At 50.4% G+C, this 23,217-nt stretch overlaps 1 protein-coding gene across 4 annotated transcripts in view; it reads left to right on the top strand.

Annotated features, from left to right (window-relative positions):
• Positions 1–23,217, top strand: part of obsl1a (obscurin like cytoskeletal adaptor 1a) — a 192,428-nt gene that overhangs the window by 35,980 nt on the left and 133,231 nt on the right. For 3 of the 4 annotated variants that reach the window (XM_070875141.1, XM_070875142.1, XM_070875143.1), the window contains exons 4-6: positions 9,430–9,690; positions 19,062–19,367; positions 20,171–20,437. In XM_070875141.1, the coding sequence (XP_070731242.1) occupies positions 9,430–9,690; positions 19,062–19,367; positions 20,171–20,437 (834 nt within the window). The remainder of the gene's footprint in view (positions 1–9,429; positions 9,691–19,061; positions 19,368–20,170; positions 20,438–23,217) is intronic. The other variant, XM_070875145.1, reaches the window with a different exon arrangement.

Here is a 23,217-nt window from a genome sequence, read left to right on the forward strand (position 1 = left end):
CTAGACTCTAAAAATCTATCGATCTCAGCCTTGAATATATTCAGAGACTCAGCACCCACAGCTCTCTGGGGCAGAGAATTCCAAAATTCACAACCCTCTGAGTGAAGAAATTCCTCCTCATCTCTGTCTTTAATGGCCGACCCCTTATCCTGAGACAGTGACCCCCTAGCTCTAGACACTCCAGCCAGGAGAAAACAGCCTCTGTCAAACCCCCTCATAGAATCATAGAAAATTACGGCACAGAAGGAGGCCATTCAGCCCATTGTGTCCATGCTGGTCGAAAAAGAGCTACCCAGCCTAGTCCCACCCTCCAGCTCTTGGTCCGTAGCCCTGTAGGTTACAGCAATTCAAGTGCACATCCAAATACATTTTAAATGTGGTGAGGGTTTCGGTCTCACCACCCTTTCAGGCCTTGAGTTCCAGGCCCCCACCACCCTCTGGGTGGAAAAGTGTATCCACATCTCCCTTCTAAAGCTCCCCCCAATTACTTTAAATCTATGCCCCCTGATTATTGACCCCTCTGCTAAGAGAAATGAGGGAGACTCCAGGATGGTATGTTGCCTCCCTGGTGCAAGGGTCAAGGATGTCTCGGAGCGGCTGCAGGACATTTTGGGGGGGGAGGGTGAACAGCCAGTTGTCGTGGTGCATATAGGTACCAACAATATGGGAAAAAACGGGATGAGGTCCTACAAGCTGAATTTAGGGAGCTAGGAGTTAAATTTAAAAAGTAGGACCTACATAAGAATTAGGAACAGGAGTAGGCCATCTAGCCCCTCGAGCCTGCTCCGCCATTCAACAAGATCATGGCTGATCTGGCCGTGGACTCAGCTCCACTTACCCGCCCGCTCCCCGTAACCCTTAATTCCCTTATTGGTTAAAAATCTATCTATCTGTGACTTGAATACATTCAATGAGCTAGCCTCAACTGCTTCCTTGGGCAGAGAATTCCACAGATTCACAACCCTCTGGGAGAAGAAATTCCTTCTCAACTCGGTTTTAAATTAGCTCCCCCGTATTTTGAGGCTGTGCCCCCTAGTTCTAGTCTCCCCGACCAGTGGAAACAACCTCTCTGCCTCTATCTTGTCTATCCTTTTCATTATTTTAAATGTTTCTCTAAGATCACCCCTCATCCTTCTGAACTCCAACGAGTAAAGACCCAGTCTACTCAATCTATCATCGTAAGGTAACCCCCTCATCTCCGGAATCAGCCCAGTGAATCGTCTCTGTACCCCCTCCAAAGCTAGTATATCCTTCCTTAAGTAAGGTGACCAAAACTGCACGCAGTACTCCAGGTGTGGCCTCACCAATACCCTATACAGTTGCAGCAGGACCTCCCTGCTTTTGTACTCCATCCCTCTCGCAATGAAGGCCAACATTCCATTCGCCTTCCTGATTACCTGCTGCACCTGCAAACTAACTTTTTGGGATTCATGCACAAGGAGTGTTCCATGTTTTTATTGAGTGCACGAGGTTGCAGCCCCTGTTCCATTATTTGAAGGGGCTGCTCCTGAAATTCTGGCTGCACTTCAATCCCACTCTCCTGATCTTTGGGCACCCTGTGCGGAGGGGAGCGGGTAGGTCCGAAGGCCTCCTCGTAGGACTGCTCCTGGGCACGGCCAAGGGTGCCATCAGCCGGTCCAGGCAGCGGGCGGTCGAGAGGGTCATTCAACCTGACTGCCTGCCTCTCTTCCGCTCTTACATCCGGTCCAGGGTGTCCTTGGAGATGGAGCACACGGTGTCCACCGGTACGCTCGCGGCCTTCCGCGAGAGGTGGGCACCGGAGGGACTGGAGTGCATCATCACGCCCGGCAACCAAATTTTAATTTGATTTTACGTTTTAAAGTTTAATTTGTTTTAATTGCCAGTGCTTTTAGTGTCCCCCTTCCCTTTTATAGGGGGCACTGGGGAAAAATTGTGATTTTAGTGCCCAAAAAAAAAACCAAAAAAAAAACGAAAAACACAAAAAAAAAGGAAAGAAAAAGGGCCTTGTAAATGTCTGGTGTGTCACCCAGGTAGGGTGGCACGGTTTAATGTCTTTTGTTTTTGCAGATAAACTCCAAAAAGAGTTTCATGCACAAGGACCCCCAGGTCCCTCTGCACCGCAGCATGTTGTAATTTCTCCCCATTCAAATAATATTCCCTTTTACTGTTTTTTTTCCCAAGGTGGATAACCTCACACTTTCCGACATTGTATTCCATCTGCCAAACCTTAGCCCATTCGCTTAACCTATCTAAATCTCTTTGCAGCCTCTCTGTGTCCTCTACACAACCCGCTTTCCCACTAATCTTTGTGTCATCTGCAAATTTTGTTACACTACACTCTGTCCCCTCTTCCAGGTCATCTATGTATATTGTAAACAGTTGTGGTCCCAGCACCGATCCCTGTGGCACACCACTAACCACCGATTTCCAACCCGAAAAGGACCCATTTATCCCGACTCTCTGCTTTCTGTTAGCCAGCCAATTCTCTATCCATGCTAATACATTTCCTCTGACTCCGCGTACCTTTATCTTCTGCAGTAACCTTTTGTGTGGCACCTTATCGAATGCCTTTTGGAAATCTAAATACACCATTACCATCGATACACCTCTATCCACCATGCTCGTTATATCCTCAAAGAATTCCAGTAAATTAGTTAAACATGATTTCCCCTTCATGAATCCATGTTGCGTCTGCTTGATTGCACTATTCCTATCTCGATGTCCCGCTATTTCTTCCTTAATGATAGTTTCAAGCATTTTCCCCACTACAGATGTTAAACTAACCGGCCTATAGTTACCTGCCTTTTGTCTGCATCCTTTTGTAAACAGAGGCGTTACATTAGCTGCTTTCCAATCCGCTGGTACCTCCCCAGAGTCCAGAGAATTTTGGTAGATTATAACCAATGTATCTGCTATAACTTCCGCCATCTCTTTTAATATCCTGGGATGCATTTCATCAGGACCAGGGGACTTGTCTACCTTGAGTCCCATTAGCCTGTCCAGCACTACCCCCCCAGTGATAGTGATTGTCTCAAGGTCCTCCTTTCCCATATTTCTGTGACCAGCAATTTTTGGCATGGTTTTCGTGTCTTCCACTGTGAAGACCGAAGCAAAATAATTGTTTCAGGTCTCAGCCATTTCCACATTTCCCATTATCAAATCCCCCTTCTCATCTTCTAAGGGACTCTTTTCCGTTTTATATATCTGTAAAAGCTTTTACTATCTGTTTTTATGTTTTGCGCAAGTTTACTTTCGTAATCTATCTTTCCTTTCTTTATTGCTTTCTTAGTCATTCTTTGCTGTCGTTTAAAATTTTCCCAATCTTCTAGTTTCCCACTAACCTTGGCCACCTTATACGCATTGGTTTTTAATTTGATACTCTCCTTTATTTCCTTGGTTATCCACGGCTGGTTATCCCTTCTCTTACCGCCCTTTTTCACTGGAATATATTTTTGTTGAGCACTATGAAAGAGCTCCTTAAAAGTCCACCACTGTTCCTCAATTGTGCCACCGTTTAGTCTGTGCTCCCAGTCTACTTTAGCCAACTCTGCCCTCATTCCACTGTAGTCCCTTTGTTTAAGCATAGTACGCTCGTTTGAGACACTACTTCCTCACCCTCAATCTGTATTACAAATTCAACCATACTGTGGTCACTCATTCCGAGAGGATATTTTACTCGGAGATCGTTTATTATTCCTGTCTCATTACACAGGACCAGATCTAAGATAGCTTGCTCCCTTGTAGGTTCTGTAAGATACTGTTCTAAGAAAAAAACCCGTATGCATTCTATGAATTCCTCCTCCAGGCTACCCTATGAATTCCTCCTCCAGGCTACCCCTATGAATTCCTCCTCCAGGCAAAGGTAGTAATATCAGGATTGCTAACAGTGCCACATGCAAGTTAGAGAAGGAATCGTAGGATAGCTCAGATGAATACGTGGCTTGAGGAGTGGTGCAGAAGGAAGGGATTCAAATTTATGGGACATTGGAACCGGTTCTGGGGGAGGTGGGACCAGTACAAACTGGACGATCTACACCTGGGCAGGACCGGAACCAATGTCCTCGGGGGAGTGTTTGCGAGTTGGGGAGGGGTTAAGCTAATATGGCAGGGGGATGGGAACCTAGGCAGGGAGACAGAGGGAAGTAGAATGGAGCCAGAAGCAAAAGATAGAAAGAAGAAAAGTAAAAGTGGAGGGCAGAGAAACCCAAGGCAAAAATCAAAAAGGGCCACATTGCAGCAAAATTCTAAAGGGACAAAGTATGTTAAAAATACAAGCCTGAAGGCTCTGTGCCTCAATGCGAGGATTATTTGGAATAAGGTGGATGAATTAACTGCGCAGATGGCAGTCAATGGATATGATGTAATTGGCATCACGGAGACATGGCTCCAGGGTGATCAAGGCTGGGAACTCAACATCCAGGGGTATTCAACATTCAGGAAGGATAAACAGAAAGGAAAAGGAGGTGAGGTAGCGTTGCTGGTTAAAGAGGAAATTAATGCAATAGTAAGGAAGGACATTAGTTTGAATGATGTGGAATTGGTATGGGTGGAGCTGCGGAATACCAAAGGGCAGAAAACGCTAGTGGGAGTTGTGTACAGACCGCCAAACAGTAGTAGTGAGGTTGGGGACAGCATTAAACAAGAAATTAGGGATGTGTGCAATAAAGCTACAGCAGTTATCATGGGCGACTTTATGTTGATTGGGCTAACTAACCTGGTAGCAATACGGTGGAGGAGGATTTCCTGGAGTGTATTAGTGATGGTTTTCTCGACCAATATGAGAGCTGGCCATCATAGACTGGGTGATGTGTAATGAGAAGGGACTAATCAGCAATCTTGTTGTGCGAGGCCCCTTGGGGAAGAGTGACCATAATATGGTAGAATTCTTTATTAAGATGGAGAGTGGCACAGTTAGTTCAGAGACTAGGGTCTTGAACTTAAGGAAAGGTAACTTCGATGGTCTGAGACATGAATTGGCTAGAATAGCCTGGCGAGTGATACTTAAAGGGTTGATGGTGGATAGGCAATGGCAAATATTTAAAGATCACATGGATGAACTTCAACAATTGTACATCCCTGTCTGGAGTCAAAATAAAACGGGGAAGGTGGCTCAACCGTGGCTAACAAGGGAAATTAGGGATAGTGTTAAATCCAAGGAAGAGGCATATAAATTGGCCAGAAAAAGCAGCAAACCTGAGGACTGGGAGAAATTTAGAATTCAGCAGAGGAGGACAAAGGGTTTAATTAGGAGGGGGAAAATAGAGTATGAGAGGAAGATTGTTGGGAACATAAAAACTGACTGCAAAAGCTTCTATAGATATGTGAAGAGAAAAAGATTAGTGAAAACAAACGTAGGTCCCTTGCAGTCAGTTCAGGTGAATTTATAATGGGGAACAAAGAAATGGCAGACCAGTTGAACAAATACTTTGGTTCTGTCTTCACGAAGGAAGACACAAATAACCTTCCGGAACTACTAGGAGACCGAGGGTCTTGTGAGAAGGAGGAACTGAAGGATATCCTTATTAGGCGGGAAATTGTGTTTGGGAAATTGATGGGATTGAAGGCCGATAAATCCCCAGGGCCTGATAGTCTGCATCCCAGAGTACTTAAGGAAGTGGCCCTAGAAATAGTGGATGAATTGGTGATCATTTTCCAACAGTCTATTGACTCTGGATCAGTTCCTATGGACTGGAGGGTAGCTAATGTAACACCACTTTTTAAAAAGGAGCGGGAGAGAAAACGGGTAATTATAGATCGGTTAGCCTGACATCAGTAGTGGGGAAAATGTTGGAATCAATTATTAAAGATGAAATAGCAGCGCATTTGGAAAGCAGTGACTGGATCCAAGTCAGCATGGATTTATGAAAGGGAAATCATGCTTGACAAATCTTCTGGAATTTTTTGAGGATGTAACTAGTAGAGTGGACAAGGGAGAACCAGTGGATGTGGTGCATTTGGACTTTCAAAAGGCTTTTGACAAGGTCCCACACAAGAGATTGATGTGCAAAATTGAATCACATGGTATTGGGGGTAATGTACTGACGTGGATAGAGAACTGGTTGGCAGACAGGAAGCAGAGAGTTGGGATAAACGGGTCCTTTTCAGAATGGCAGGCAGTGACTAGTGGGGTACCGCAGGGCTCCGTGCTGGGACCCCAGCTATTTACAATATACATTAATGATTTAGATGAAGGAATTGAGTGTAATGTCTCCAAGTTTGCAGACGACACCAAGCTGGGTGGCGGTGTGAGCTATGAGGAGGACGCTAATAGGCGGCAGGGTGACTTGGACAGGTTAGGTGAGTGGGCAAATGCATGGCAGATGCAGTATAATGTGGATACATGTGAGGTTATCCATTTTGGTGGCAAAATCACGAAGGCAGAATGCTATCTGAATGGTGGCAGATTAGGAAAAGTGGAGGCGCAACGAGACCTGGGTGTCGTGGTACATCAGTCATTGAAAGTTGGCATGTAGGTACAGCAGGTGGTGAAGAAGGCAAATGGTATGTTGGCCTTCATAGCGAGGGGATTTGAGTACAGGGGCAGGGATCCTACTGCAGTTGTACAGGGCCTTGGTGAGGCCTCACCTCGAATATTATTTTCAGTTCTGGTCTCCTAATCTGAGGAAGGATGTTCTTGCTATTGAGGGAGTGCAGTGAAGGTTCACCAGACTGATTCCTGGGATGGCAGGACTGATATATGAGGAGAAACTGGATCGACTGGGTCTATATTCACTGGAGTTTAGAAGGATGAGAGGGGATCTCATAGAAACATATAAAATTCTGACAGGACTGGACAGGTTAGATGCAGGAAAAATGTTCCCGATGTTGGGGAAGTCCAGAACCAGGGGACATAGTCTAAGGATAAGGGGTAAGCCATTTAGCACTGAGATGAGGGGAAACTTCTTCACTCAGAGTTGTTAACCTGTGGAATTCCCTACCGCAGAGAGTTGTTGATGCCAATTCATTGGATATATTCAAGAGGGAGTTAGATGTGGCCCTTACGTCTAAAGGAATCAAGGGGTATGGAGAGAAAGCAGGAAAGGGGTACTGGGGTTGAATGATCAGCCATGATCTTATTGAATGGTGGTGCAGGCTCGAAGGGCCGAATGGCCTACTCCTGCACCTATTTTCTATGTTTCTATGTTTCTATGTAAATAGGTCCATCCTATCCACTCTGTCCAGGCCCCTCATAATTTTATGCACCTCAATTAAATCTCCCCTCAGCCTCTTCTGTTCCAAGGCAAACAGACCCAGCCTCAACCTTCACTGCACCTTCCCGTCCGATCCCCATATCCCTCCATTCCCTTTGTGCCTAAAAGTCTATCGATCTCAGCCTGGCGTATACTCAATGAGCGAATTGCACTCAAACACGGACTGATTTCGTTCATGGGTCCAGGGCAGGGTGGGCTGGATAGGTCTCATCTGTCCCAGCCACCATGCCACCCAGTGTAATCCACATCGGGGGTATTTCCAGCCGAGAGAATTCACTTCTTTGCCGAAGCACCCTTTGACGTTACGGCAGGCCATGTTAGGAGCGGACGGGGATCGCACCCCAACCACTTTTCCCCATACCCCGCCATCACAGCAAACTTGCCAAACATCCTGGGACGCCGTCTAATTCCTCGGGCTTAGATATCAGCCGTGGCTCGGTGGGTCGCACCCTCGCCTCTGACAGGGAAGGCTGTGGCTTCACAGTCCCACTCCAGAGACTTGAGCACACAATCTAGGCTGACACGCCCAGTGAAGTATTGAGGGTGTGTCTGCATTGTCAAAGGGCAGGACTGAGGGAGCGCCGCACTGTCGGAGGGGCAGGACTGAGGGAGCACTGCACTGTCGGAGGGGCAGTACTGAGGGAGTGCCGCACTGTCGGAGGGGCAGTACTGAGGAAGTGCCGCAGTGTCGGAGGGGCAGTACTGAGGGAGCGCCGCACTGTCAGAGGGGCAGTACTGAAGGAATGCTGCAATGCCGGAGGGGCAGTACTGAGGGAATGCCGCAGTGTCGGAGGGGCAGTACTGAGGGAGTGCCGCAGTGTCGGAGGGGCAGTACTGAGGGACTGCTGCACTGTCGGAGGGGCGGTACTGAGAGAGCGCCGCACTGTCGAAGGGGCAGTACTGAGGGAGTGCCGCACTGTCGGAGGGGCAGTACTGAGGGAGTGCCGCATTGTCCGAGGGGCAGGGCTGAGGGAGCGCCGCACTGTCGGAGGGGCAGTACTGAGGGAGTGCCGCAGTGTCGGAGGGGCAGTACTGAGGGAGTGCCGCAGTGTCGGAGGGGCAGTACTGAGGGACTGCTGCACTGTCGAAGGGGCAGTACTGAGCAAGTGCCGCATTGTCCAAGGGGCAGTACTGAGGGAGTGCCGCAGTGTCGGAGGGGCAGTACTGAGGGACTGCTGCACTGTCGGAGGGGCAGTACTGAGCAAGTGCCGCATTGTCCAAGGGGCAGTACTGAGGGAGTGCCGCAGTGTCGGAGGGGCAGTACTGAGGGACTGCTGCACTGTCGGAGGGGCAGTACTGAGCAAGTGCCGCATTGTCCGAGGGGCAGTACGGATGAAATGCTGCACTGCCGGAGATGCCGTCTATCAGATGAGACGATAAACCAAGGCCCCATCTGCACTCTGGGGTGATGTAAAATATCCCATGGCACTATTTTGAAGAAGAGCAGGGGAGTTAACCCCGGTGTCCTGATCAATATTTATTTCTCAAACAAGATCACTAAAAAAAGCAGAGTTTTTGGTCATTATCACACTACTGTTTGTTGGAGCTTGCTGTGTGCAAATTGCCGTCCAAAAGATGGCACCTCTGACAGTGCAGCTCTCCCTCAGTACCGGGAGTGTCAACTTGGACTCTGTGTTCAAGTGTATGCAGTGGAGTTTGATCCCACGCCCTTGTGACTCGGAGGTGATGGAGGGAGACCCAGTGTGACGCGGCTGACTAGAATGAAAATTAAAGCTGGCCCGGGTGAGGACACGTTTATTTGTACTGCAAAAATGGCCAACATGCTCCAGCCGTTGTTTGTGATTGGTCCCCTTGGAGGATAAGCCACACCCTGAAGTTTCACAGGAATGTGTCACTGGAACCGCCCATCCCAAGGTCTCACTGACTTTGCAACTTGTAACTCAATCCACGTTGACTTCCTGAAGCGACAGAGGACAGAGCTCCCCAGAACGCAGCAAGGGCCGGCCAAAGTCTTGTACCCCAGTCCAAGTACATCCCTCCCCCAGCCGAAGTGCCTTACCCGAGTCCAAGTGCCCCGGGCCCGGTTGGGGGGAAGGGGGGAGGGGGGCGGAGCTTGATGGTGGGGGGGGGGGAATGTGCTTCTCGCCTGTTGGTCAAAAAAGTGGGCTTGGGGCGGGGGTTGGGGCTTGGGGCCCGCCTGTCAAAAAAAAGTGCAGTGCAAATAGTTACATCGTTCTTTTAACCCCCCCCTGGCGACCTTTCCCTCCCGCCGTAGGTAAGATCGTGAAGCGGTTGCCACGCAAGCTGGACGTGGCGGAGGGGGAGAACGCAGCCTTCTGCGTGGACCTGGACGAGGAGAACGTGGAGGTCCGCTGGTACAAGGACGGTGAGCCACTCCACGAGTCGCACAAGACCATCATCAAGTCCTTTGGCAAGACGCACATCCTGGTCTTTGTCAACGCCGCTGAGGACGATTCCGGCGTCGTCAGCTTTGTCATCACCGACTCCAAGTCGTCGTGCCAGCTCCGCGTGAAACGTAAGTCGCCCGCGGGCAAAACCTAGTGGCCCGATGCCAAGCGGGGTCATCGCCCCGTTACACGCCAAGCCAAACGGCCTCCAGTTTTGCGTACAGTTTCGGTCTCCGTATTTAAGGAAGGATATACCTGCATTGGAGGCAGTTCAGAGAAGGTTCACTCGGTTGATTCCTGAGATGAAGGGGTTGTCTTCTCAAGAAAGGTTGAGGAGGTTAGGCCTCTACTCATTGGAGTTTAGAAGAATGAGAGGGGATCTTATCGAAACGTATAAGATTGTGAGGGGGTTTGACAGGGTAGATGCAGAGAGGATGTTTCCCCTCTTGGGGGATCGAGAACTAGGGGGTGCAGTTTCAGAATAAGGGGTCACCCATTTGAATCAGAGATGAGGAGGAATTTCTTCTCTCAGAGGGTCGGGAATCTTTGGAATTCTCCACCCGAGAGAACTGTGGAGGCTGGGTCATTGAATAGAAACATAGAAACATAGAAAATAGGTGCGGGAGTAGGCCATTTCGCCCTTTGAACCTGCACCACCATTCAATATGATCATGGCTGATCATGCAACTTCAGTACCCCATATTGTGTTCCTAACACAGATGAGACTGCACACAAAAAGGTTAGAGTAACAGTGACCTCAGTCTTTATTAAGACACTCCAGAGTGAGGAACAGGCCTTAGGGGGGCCGGCTTATATACAGTGCTCCCAAGGGATGCTGCGATCCGTTGGGACTTCAGGGGAAGCGCTCCCTGGTGGCGGAACATGGGAGTGCATGCTTTACACATACACAACATCAATCCCCGCCAAATTCAAAGTGAAAACTATTTACAAGGTGAGGCGGTCGGGAGCCTTTCTTTCCCTGGTGGACCGCCTCGGTACAAATGTCTGTTCTGGTGTGTTGGCTGTGCCCTCGCTGGGCTGGCGTGTTGTGGGCCCTGCTGGGCTGCTGGGTGAGCCTGGCCTTGCTGGGCTGTTGGGTGTGATGGGTTCGATTTCCTGGTCCGGCGTGGTGTCGTTGATCCTTTGGGTGTGTGTTGTGGGCTCGAAAAAGGTGATGTCTGCTGTGGGTTGTTCAGGGCAGTCTGTGAACCGCAGCCTCGTTTGGTCCAGGTGCTTTCTGCAAATTTGTCCATTGTCTAGTTTGACTACAAACACCCTACTCCCTTCTTCAGCTATCACCGTGCCCGCGATCCACTTGGGACCATGTCCATAGTTTAGCACATACACAGGGTCATTCAGATCAATTTCCCGTGACACAGTGGCGCGACCATCGTTTACATTTTGTTGCTGCCGCCTGCTCTCTACCTGATCATGCAGGTTGGGGTGAACCAGCGAGAGTCTGGTTTTAAGTGCCCTTTTCATGAGTAGTTCAGCCGGGGGCACGCCTGTGAGTAAGTGGGGTCTCGTGCGGTAGCTGAGCAGTACTCGGGACAGACGGGTTTGGAGTGAGCCTTCTGTGACTCGTTTAAGGCTCTGTTTGATTGTTTGTACTGCCCGCTCTGCCTGCCCATTGGAGGCTGGTTTAAACGGGGCCGAGGTGACATGTTTGATCCCATTGCGGGTCATGAATTCTTTAAATTCGGCACTGGTGAAACATGGCCCGTTGTCACTGACCAGTATGTCAGGCAGGCCGTGGGTGGCAAACATGGCCCTCAGGCTTTCAATGGTGGCGGTGGCGGTGCTTCCCGACATTATTTCACATTCAATCCATTTTGAAAAAGCATCCACCACCAGCAGGAACGTTTTACCGAGAAACGGGCCCGCATAGTCGACATGGACACTTGACCATGGTCTGGAGGGCCAGGACCACAAACTTAGTGGTGCCTCTCTGGGCGCATTGCTCAACTGAGCACACACGCTGCATTACCGTACACAGGACTCTAAGTCAGAGTCAATACCGGGCCACCACACGTGGGATCTGGCTATCGCTTTCATCATTACTGTACCCGGGTGTGTGCTGTGGAGATCTGAGATGAACGTCTCCCTGCCCTTTTTTGGCAGCACTACGCAGTTACCCCACAACAGGCAGTCTGCCTGAATGGACAGCTCGTCCTTTCACCGCTGGAACAGCTTGATTAGCTCTTGCATTTCAACGGGGATGCTGGCCCAGCTCCCATGCAGTACACAGTTTTTTACTAGGGACAGCAGAGGATCTTGGCTGGTCCAAATCCTAATCTGGCGGGCCGTGACGGGTGATTTATCATTTTCATATTCTTCCATGACCATCAACAAGTCTGCGGGCTGCGCCACCATCAACAAGTTTATAGGCTGCACCATTTCCACCCCCGTGGTGGGCAATGGTAGTCGACTGAGAGCATCCGCACAGTTCTCGGTGCCTGGCCTGTGGCGGATGGTATAGTTATACGCTGATAGCGTGAGTGTCCACCTTTGTATGCGGGCTGAGGCATTAGTATTTATCCCGTGGTTTTCAGCGAACAGGGATATGAGGGGCTTGTGATCGGTTTCCAGCTGAACTTTGAGGCCAAACAGGTACTGATGCATTTTCTTTACCCGGAACACACACGCTAATGCCTCTTTCTCAATCATGCTGTAGGCCCTCTTGGCCTTAGACAAGCTCCTGGAGGCATAGGCGACAGGTTGCAACTTCCCCTCAACGTTAGCTTGTTGTAATACACACCCAACTCCGTACGACGACGCATCACGTGCTAGCACAAGTCTTTTACACTGGTTTTACAATACAAGCAGCTTGTTGGAGCATAAAATGTTTCTGGCTTTCTCAAAAGCAATTACTTGTTTTTTTCCCCATACCCAGTTCTCACCTTTAGGGGCTCTAAGAGGGTGCTTAACCCTGGTTGGAAGTTACCAAAATAGTTGAGGAGTCCCAGGAACGACCGCAGCTCCGTGACGTTCTGTGGCCTGGACACGTTCCTGATAGCCTCTGTCTTGGCGTCTGTGGGCCGATTGCCCTCCGCCACGATCTTTCTCCCCAAAAACTCCACTTCTGTTGCCATGAAGATGCATTTCGACCTCTTCAGCCGCAGCCCTGCACGATCCAGTCACTGGAGGTCCTCCTCCAGGCTTTGTAGGTGCTCGAAGATGTCCCGACCCATGACCAATATGTCGTCCTGAAAAACCACCGTGCATGGTACCGACTTAAGTAGGCTCTCCATGTTTCTCTGGAAGATCGCTACAGCCGACCGAATTCCAAACGGGCATCTGTTGTAGATGAACAGTCCCTTGTGCGTGTTGATGCAGGTGAGGCCCTTCGAAGACTCTTCCAGCTCCTGCGTCATGTCGGCCGAAGTCAGGTCGAGCTTGGTGAACATCTTGCCTCCTGCCAGCGTCGCAAATAGGTCGTCTGCCTTAGGTAGTGGGTATTGGTCCTGTAGCTAGAAATGATTAATAGTTACTTTATAATCGCCGCAAATCCTGACCGTGCCATCACTTTTGAGTACTGGAACAATCGGGCTGGCCCACTCGCTGAATTCCACTGGGGAGATGATGCCCTCGCGTTGCAGCCTGTCCAGCTCGATTTCCACTCTCTCCCTCATCATGTGAGGTACCGCTCGCGCCTTGTGGTGAATGGGTCGTGCCTCTGGGACCAAGTGGATCCGCACCTTCGCCCCGGAAAAGTTTCCAATGCCTGGCTCAAAAAGGGAAGGAAATTTGTGAAGAACCTGGGTACATGAGGCTTTATCGACATGTGATAGCGCTCAGATGTCATCCCAGTTCCAGCGGATTTTGCCCAGCCAGTTCCTTCCAAGCAGTGTGGGGCCATCGCCCGGGACAATCCAGAGTGGCAGTTCATGCACCGTGCCCTCGTAGGTGACCTTGACCATGGCGCTGCCCAGGACAGTGATGAACTCTTTGGTGTACGTTCTCAGTTTCGTGTGGATGGGGCTCAGGGCTGGTCTGAGTGCCTTGTTGCACCACAGTCTCTCAAACATCTTTTTACTCATGATGGATTGGCTAACGCCAGTGTCCAGTTCCATGGCTATGGGTAAGCCATTCAATTTTACATTTAGCATTATAGGTGGACATTTCATCGAAAATGTGTGCACCCCATGTACTTCAGCATCTGCCTCCTCTCTCTGAGGCTCGAAATTGCTTTGATCCATCCTGGACCAATCTTCCTCTGCCACATGGTGGTTAGCAGGTTTTGCAGAGCAAAAAGGAGAGCGGTCCTCCCCACGGTCTGCGGGGCACCGACCTACAGCCTCAGGAAAAATCTTCTGGCTCCGGAGAAACCCACAGATAAGTAATATGAGGAGCTGTGTTCACTAGTTTGGGAGCATCATAAGCCGAGGGAGAGCGTGCTGATGGCGAGGTATCGGTTCTACACGTGCCAGCGATCTGAAGGTCAGGAAGTGGCGAGCTACATCGCTGAGCTAAGGCGACTTGCAGGACAATGTGAGTTTGATGGCTACCTGGAGCAGATGCTCAGAGACTTTTTTGTACTGGGCATTGGCCATAGGACCATCCGACCAAAACTTTTGACTGTAGAGACACCGACCCTCAGTAAGGGCATTGCGATAGCAATAGTTGGAGGTGCTCCATTGTTCCACAGCTCTTGCAAACATACCCTTTGAAGCGGCATGAATAGGCTGAATGGAAACCTCCACAACGCCAACAAGGTGTGAATTCCCTTGCATTCATCCTTTGATGCAAACTCTCAGTCATCTGGGTCACCTGAGGCCTGTTGGCAGTTGCAGACTCATGGTTTCTGCCCTGTACATTTCTGCTCGCAAACACAGTTCCAGTTAATTTATGAACATTGCTAGCACTTGTGTGCTGAGAGATTTGTTTGGTGTTATCACTGGTGGACATAAACGCCTGTGCTATCGCAATGGCCTTACTGAGGGTCGGTGTCTTTACAGTCAAAAGTTTTCGCAGGATGGTCTCGTGGCCAATGCCCAGTACAAGAAAGTCTCTGAGCATTTGTCCAAGTAGCCATCAAACTCATATTGTCCTGCAAGTCGCCTTAGCTCAGCGACGTAGCTCGCCACTTCCTGACCTTCAGATCGCTGGCACGTGTAGAACCAATACCTCGCCATCAGCATGCTCTCCCTCGGGTTAAGCTGCTCCCGAACCAGTGTACACAGCTCCTCATACGACTTATCTGTGGGTTTCACCGGAGCCAGAAGATTCTTCATGAGGCTGTAGGTCGGTGCCCCGCAGACCGTGAGGAGGACCGCTCTCCTTTTTGCAGCGCTTCCTTCTCCGTCCAGCTCGTTGGCTACAAAGTACTGGTCTAGCCGTTTGACATAGGCTTCCCAGTCCTCACCCTCCGAGAACTTCTCCAGGATGCCCACAGTTTGCTGCATCTTTGTGTTGGATTCGTATACTCGTCGCCAGTTATTGTGTTCCAAACGCAGATGAGACTGCACACAGGGAGGTTAAAGTAACAGTGACCTCAGTCTTTATTAAGACACTCCAGAGTGAGGAACAGGCCTTAGGATGCTGGGATCCCTTGGGACTTGAGGGGATGCGCTTCCTGGTGGCGGAACATGGGAGTGTATGCTTTACAGATACTCAACACCCCATTCCTGCTTTCTCTCCATACCCCTTGATTCCTTTAGCCGTAAGGGCCACATCTAACTCCCTTTTGAATATATCTAACGAACTGGCCTCAACAACTTTCTGTGGTAGAGAATTCCACAGGTTCACAATTCTCTGAGTGAAGAAGTTTCTCCTCATCTCAGTCCTAAATGGCTTACCCCTTATCCTTCGACTGTGACCCCTGGTTCTGGACTTCCCAAACATCGGGAACATTTTTCCTGCATCTAACCTGTCCCATCCCATCAGAATGTTATATGTTTCTATGAGATCCCCTCTCATTCTTCTAAATTCCAGTGAATATAAGCCTGGTCAATCCAGTCTTTCTTCATATGTCAGTCCTGCCATCCCGGAAATCTGTCTGGTGAACCTTCGCTGCACTCCCTCAATAGCAAGATCGTCCTTCCTCAGATTAAGAGACTAAAACTGAACACAATATTCCAGGGTGTGGCCTCACCAAGGCCCTGTCCAACTGCAGTACGACCTCCCTGCTCCTATACTCAAATCCCCTAGCTATGAAGGCCAACATACCATTTTCCTTCTTCACCGCCTGCTGTACCTGCATGCCAACTTTCAATGACTAATGTACCATGACATTCAGGTCTCGTTGCACCTCCCCTTTTCCGAATCTGTCACCATTCAGATAATATTCTGCCTTCCTGTTTTGCCACCAAAGTGCCACCTCACATTTATCTACATTATACTGCATCTGCCATGCATTTGCCCACTCACCTAACCTGTCCAAGTCACCCTGCAGCATCTTAGCGTCCTCCTCACAGCTCACACTGCCACCCAGCCTAGTGTCATCCGCAAACTTGGAGAAAGTACATTCAATTCCTTCATCTAAATCATTAATGTACATTGTAAATAGCTGGGGTCCCAGCACTGACCCTTGTGGCACCCCACTAGTCACTGCCTGCCATTCTGAAAAGGACCCGTTTATCCCGACTCTCTGCTTCCTGTCTGCCAACCAGTTCTCTATCCACGTCAGTACATTATCCCCAATACCTTGTGCTTTAATTTTGCACACCAATCTCTTGTGTGGGACCTTGTCAAAGCCTTTTGAAAGTCCAAAAACACCACATCCACTGGTTCTCTCTTGTCCACTCTACTAGTTATATCCTCAAAAAAATTCTAGAAGATTTATCAAGCATGATTTCCCTTTCAAAAATCCCCATGCTGACTTGGACTGATCCTGTCATTGCTTTGCAAATGCGTTGCTAGTTCATCTTTAATAATTGATTCCAACATTTTCCCCACCACCGATGTCAGGCTAACCGGCCTATAATTCCCTGTTTTCTCTCTCCCTCCTTTTTTAAAAAGTGGAAGGCAGATTATTATCTGAATGGTGACAGATTAGTAAAAGAGGAGGTGCAACGAGACCTGGCTGTCATGGTACACCAGTCATTGAAGGCAGGCATGCAGGTACAGCAGGCAGTAAAGAAGGCAAATGGCATGCTGGCCTTCATAGCGAGGGTATTTGAGTACAGGAGCAGGGAGGTCTTACTGCAGTTGTACAGGGCCTTGGTGAGACCACACCTTGAGTATTGTGTTCAGTTTTGATCAACTAATCTGAGGAAGGACATTCTTGTTATAGAGGGAATGCAGCGAAGGTTCACCAGACTGATTCCCGGGATGGCAGGACTGACATATGAAGAAAGACTGGATCGACGAGGCTTATATTCACTGGAATTTAGAAGAATGAGAGGGGATCTCATAGAAACATATAAAATTCTGACGGGATTGGACAGGTTAATGCAGGAAGGATGTTCCCGATGTTGGGGAAGTCCAGAACCAGGGGTCACAGTCTAAGGATAAGGAGTAAGCCATTTAGGACTGAGATGAGGAGAAACTTCTTCACTCAGAGAATTGTTAACCTGTGGAATTCCCTACCGCAGAAAGTTGTTGAGGCCAGTTCGTTAGCTATATTCAAAAGAGAGTTAGATGTGGCCCTTATGACTAAAGGGATCAAGGGGTATGGAGAGAACGCAGGAATGGGATACTGAAGTTGCATGATCAGCCATGATCTTATTGAATGGTGGTGCAGGCTCAAAGGGCCGAATGGCCTACTCCTGCACCTATTTTCTATGTTTCTTGGTTTGTGTTTCCATCTTTGTAATCTCCTCCAGCCCGGCACCTCTCCCTATCTCTGTAACTTCCTCAAACCCTACATTGCTCCCTAGCTCTGTAACCTCCTCCAGCCCTACTCCCCTCCCTCTCCCTGTAACCTCCTCCAGCCCTACACCCCTCCCTAACTCTGTAACCTCCTGCAGCCCCAAACCCTGACCTATCCCTGTAACCCCCTGCAGCCCCACACCTCTCCCGATGGGTGTAGGGGTATGGAGAGAAAGCAGGAATGGGGTACTGAAGTTGAATGATCAGTCATGATCATATTGAATGTTGATTCTAGCTCAAGGGGTCGAATGGCCTACTCCTGCACCTATTTTCTATGTTTCTATGTTTGTTTCTATCTCTGTAACCTCCTCCAGCCCTACCCCCCTCCCTATCCCTGTAGCCTCCTCCAGCCCTACACCCCTCCCTATCTCTGTAACCTCCTCCAGCCCTACAACCCTCCCTATCTCTGTAACCTCCTCCAGCCCTACAACCCTCCCTATCTCTGTAACCTCCTCCAGCCCTACAACCCTCCCTATCTCTGTAACCCCCTCCAGCCCTACCCCCCTCCCTATCTCTGTAACCTCCTCCAGCCCTACACCCTCCCTATCTTTGTAACCCCCTCCAGCCCTACACCCTCCCTATCCCTGTAACCCCCTCCAGCCCCTACACCCCTCCCTATCTCTGTAACCTCCTCCAGTCCTACCCCCCTCGCTATCTCTATAACCTCCTCCAGCCCTACACCCTCCCTAAACCTCACTCTCTCTCTCCTCCTTTATGGCGCTCCTTAAAATCTACAGGGGAGGAATTGGCCCGGGCCTCTGTTGCGGTGTTAATCCAGGTGGAGCGGTGCTTTTAGCGCCTTGAATAGGTTTGTGCCTCCCGGCCTGAAATTGATCAGAATCAGTCACAGAGCTGACGGAGGCGATAAATGAGCCGTTGCACACCGGAGCTGGGGGAGGGGCAATGACGAACGTTTGGTCGGTACGTTTTGCGGGCCCATTGCGCATGCGCGGAACTCCGAATCGGATCCCGGGAAAAGCCGAGTCTGAAAGGTGCGGCTGAGTAATGCACCCATTGAAGTTTTGAACATCACTTGTTTGCAACCTGTGCTGCTGTGTCTGTCGCCCGCTGCAAACCGGGAGGCTCACGCACCGTGCTGTGTGTAAACGTTGCACTGACTGTGACCTCCCAAGTGAAGCGATTCCTCTTCCCTTTAAGTAGCCTCCAGTTAATGACTCTGCAAGCCTGGACCCACTGCTTGTCCAGACCTTGTTATTGGCAGGCGCTCAATGAGGCTAGCGGTTTACGTGCCTGGTGAGCCGATGTTGCATCGGGACGCTAAACGCGGCGCTCCTGGTCGCTAAGCTACTGCGCTCCCATTAATGCCCTCTGGCCGCTAACTGAGGCGTTAGACAACCGAAAATCCCGCCTTACTGTGATATATTCTTTACAACATCAATAACAACACACTCTGCAAGATGGCTGCATGACACAGGCACTTGTCATCATGTGACTTTTATTGTATTTACAGCAGCAGTTGCATTGCCACAGTATTCCACCAGGTGGAGCTCTGCATTACACCGACCTCTTTGACCAAGTTGCTGTCCCAATATTCTGCTTATGTGGCTCAGTGTTTGATTTACACGGCTGTGAAGCTACTTGGGATGGTTTTTTTTTTTGGCTACATTAAAGGCGCTATACAAACGCAAGTCATTGCCGTGTGCTTTCTCCCCCCCCCCCCTTGCAGCCCAGAGACAGACCGCCCCAGGCGCCCCGGTGGGTGCGCAGATGAGCGGCGAGACGCCGAACGCCGCCTTGCTGCTGTGGGCCCCGCCGTCCGACTGCCGGCGGAGCGGGGTGACGGGCTACGTGATCGAGCGGCAGGTGCTGGGCAGCGAGGGGTGGGTGCGCTGCCTGACCACCGAGCGCACCGCGGCGGTGGAGATCCTGGGCGAGAGCGTGCCGGCCGAGGCCCAATACCGCTTCCGCGTCTGCTCCGTCAACAACTACGGGAGGAGCGGCGCCACCGAGTTTCCCGGAGCCGTGCATCTGGGTAAGTCACGGGGCGAGGAGGGCAGGGTGGGGCTGCAGGGCCGGGCCGGGGGCAGGGGCGGGGAGGGAGGGGGAAATGGGGGCAGGTTCTGAAATTGGGCTCTCACATTCTGTGGCCGTCCCTCACTCCCGATTCCAGGAGCAGAGTAGAACCGAGTTATCCCGGGAGGAAATGATATTGGGTAACATCATCATCATCATCATCACAGGCAGTCCCTCAGAAGCGAGGAAGACTTGCTTCCATTCTTAAAATGAGTTCTCAGGTGGCTGAACAATCCAATACGAGAGCCACAGTCCCTGTCACAGGTGGGACAGACAGTGGTTGAGGGAAGGGGAGGGTGGGACTGGTTTGCCGCACGCTCCTTCCGCTGCCTGCGCTTGGTTTCTGCATGCTCTCGGCGACAAGACTCGAGGTGCTCAGCGCCCTCCCGGATGCACTCCCTCCACTTAGAGCGGTCTTTGGCCAGGGACTCCCAGGTGTCGGTGGGGATGTTGCACTTTATCAGGGAGGCTTTGAGGGTGTCCCTGTAACGTTTCCTCTGCCTACCTTGGGCTCGTTTGCCCGTGAAGGAGTTCTGAGTAGAGCGCTTGCTTTGGGAGTCTCGTGTCGGGGCATGCGAACAATGTGACCTGCCCAGCGGAGCTGATCGAGTGTGGTCAGTGCTTCGATGCTGGGGATGTTGGCCTGGTCGAGGACGCTAACGTTCATGTACAGGAGACACTGAGACACACTCGGGGGCCGGACTGTCCCAGACGGGCGATAGGGTCACACAGCTAACTGTAACTCTTCCTTTCTCCCTCCAGTGCCGGTTGCGAGGATTCACACTCATCTGAGTGACATGATAGTGTGCGAGGGCACAGATGCTGAGTTCACCGTCGACCTGTCCTCCTCGGTCCTCGGAACGTGGCACATGAAGGGCCGACAACTCCTCGAGGGCGAGAGGGTGAAGATCGAGCACTTGCAGACGCGTCACTCCCTGCTAATCAGAGGGGTCAAAGTGGAAGACAACGAGGCGGAGATAACGTTTGTTGCTCACGGCGTGAGGGATTCCGCCATTTTGTTCGTCAAAGGTAAGATCAGTGGTCCATAGAGATCTGCGGCAAGTCTCGGTGTGCAAGGGAACAGGAGGAGGCCCATTCAGCCCCTCGAGCCTGTTACATAGGAACAGGAGGAGGCCCATTCAGACCCTCGAGCCTGTTACACAGGAACAGGAGGAGGCCATTCAGCCCCTCGAGCCTGTTACACAGGAACAGGAGGCCCATTCAGCCCCTCGAGCCTGTTACACAGGAACAGGAGGAGGCCATTCAGCCCCTCGAGCCTGTTACACAGGAACAGGAGGAGGCCCATTCAGCCCCTCGAGCCTGTTACACAGGAACAGGAGGAGGCCATTCAGCCCCTCGAGCCTGTTACACAGGAACAGGAGGAGGCCATTCAGCCCCTCGAGCCTGTTACACAGGAACAGGAGGAGGCCCATCCAGCCCCTCGAGCCTGTTACATGGGTACAGGACTTTTCTGTTTTCCTTTTTTTTCAAATCCCTACATGACCTCTACCCCTTCCTATATCTGTAACCACCTCCAGCACACAACCCTCCCAGATCTCTACGCTCCTCCAATTCTGGCCTCTCGCGTGTCCGCGATTCTAATCACTCCATCATTGGCGGCCGTGCCTTCAGCTGCCTGGGCTCCAAGCTCTGCAACTCCCTCCCATAAAACTCTCCAACTCTCCTCCTTTAAGACGCTCCTTAAAACCTCCCTCTTTGACCAAGCCTGGTCCCAATATCACTTTATGTGGCTCGGTGTCACATTGTGTTTGATAATCACTCCCGTGAAGCGCGTTGGGGATGTTCTCGCTGCGTGAAAGGTGCTATATAAATGCAAATTGTCGTTGTTGTAGCCCCTCGTGACTGCTCGGCCATTCGATTAGATCACGGCTGACCTGCACCTCAACCCCATTGACCCACCTTTGCTCCAGCCCCCTCGACACCCTGACCTTAGAAACGATGACGGAGGCACTTAGGGCTGTATGGAGAACTCATAAACCTGCAGACAGATCCTTGGACGTTTTGGTATCAGCTTCACTTCCATTCCTCCGCACAATGAATTCCAAAACACTTTTGGAAAATATTCCCCAAACATAAATACACCGGTTATCACCCAGTGACGACAAGGCGGCTCAAGGTCACTGAGTCACAATCTGCAAAGTCAGGTTCGAAACACAGCGCATCCACATTTAGAAACAAAATGCTGCTATTTCTCGCTGTGTTAGGCTGCCCTCTGACCTCAATATTAACTTCAATTACTTCAAATCCTTAACGAGAACTCCAACAGACTCCCCACCCACCCTTTCCTTCAACCACTGTCTGTCCCACCTGTGACAGAGACTGTAATTCCCGTATTGGACTGTTCAGTCACCTGAGAACTCACTTTTAGAGTGGAAGCAAGTCTTCCTCGATTCCGAGGGACTGCCTGTGATGATGATGATGATAAGAACTCCAACCTTTTCTTTGACCAGACGCGAGACCACACCTGGAATATTTTGTACAGTTTTGGTCTCCTAATCTGAGGAAGGACATTCTTGCTATTGAGGGAGTGCAGCGAAGGTTCACCAGACTGATTCCAGGGATGGCTGGACTGACATGTGAGGAGAGACTGGATCGACTAGGCTTATATTCACTGGAATTTAGAAGAATGAGAGGGGATCTCAGAGAAACATATAAAATTCTGACGGATTTAGACAGGTTAGATGCAGGAAGAATGTTCCCGATGTTGGGGAAGGCCAGAACCGGGGGTCACAGTCTAAGGAAAAGGGGTAAGCCATTTCGGACCAAGATGAGGAGAAACTTCTTCACTCAGAGTTGTGAACCTGTGGAATTCTCTACCACAGAAAGTTGTTGAGGCCAATTCGTTAGATATATTCAAAAGGGAGTTAGATATGGCCCTTATGGTTAAAGGGATCAAGGGGTATGGAGAGAAAGCAGGAATGGGGTACTGAAGTTGCATGATCAGCCATGATCGTATTGAATGGTGGTGCAGGCTCGAAGGGCCGAATGGCCTACTCCTGCACCTATTTTCTATGTTTCTATGTTTCTATGTACACAATGTGGCCTGAGTGTAGCAGCATTTCAGGTGCCGGGGAGGGGAGGGGAGGGACACCTTCTGGCTCCACCCTTGATGTCAATCTGCCATTGTTTTCGGTCCCCGCCACAAACTCCATTTCCTGGCCACTGACTCCATCCCTCTCCCCAACTCCTGTCTGAGGCTGAACCAGACTTTTCGCCACCTTAGTGTCACATTTGACCCTGAAATGAGCTTTCGACCATGTATCAGCAGCATAACTAAGACCGCTTATTTCCACCTCCATAACATCACCCGTCTCCACCCCTGCCTCAGCTCATCTGCTACTGAAGCCCTCATCCATGCCTTTATTACCTCCAGACTTTACTATTCCAACGCACTCCAAGCTGGCCTCCCACATTCTACCCGACGTAAACTAGAGGTGATCCAAAACTCGGTTGCACATGTCCTAACTCACACCGAGTCCCATTCACCCATCACCTCCTGTGCTCACTGCCCCGTGTCCTAACTCGCACTGAGTCCCGCTCACCCATCACCCCCTGTGCTTGCTACCCCGTGTCCTAACTCGCACCGAGTCCTGCTCACCCATCACCTCCTGTGCTCACTGCCCCGTGTCCTAACTCGCACTGAGTCCCGCTCACCCATCACCCCCTGTGCTCGCTGACCTAAATTGGCTCCCGGTTAAGCAATGCCTCGATTTCAAAATTCTCATCCTTGTTTATAAATCCCTCCATATCCTCGCCCCTCCATATCTTTATAATCTCCTCCAGCCTCA

This window comes from Pristiophorus japonicus, chromosome 3 (genome assembly GCF_044704955.1).
Source record: "Pristiophorus japonicus isolate sPriJap1 chromosome 3, sPriJap1.hap1, whole genome shotgun sequence".
NCBI lineage: Eukaryota > Metazoa > Chordata > Chondrichthyes > Pristiophoridae > Pristiophorus > Pristiophorus japonicus.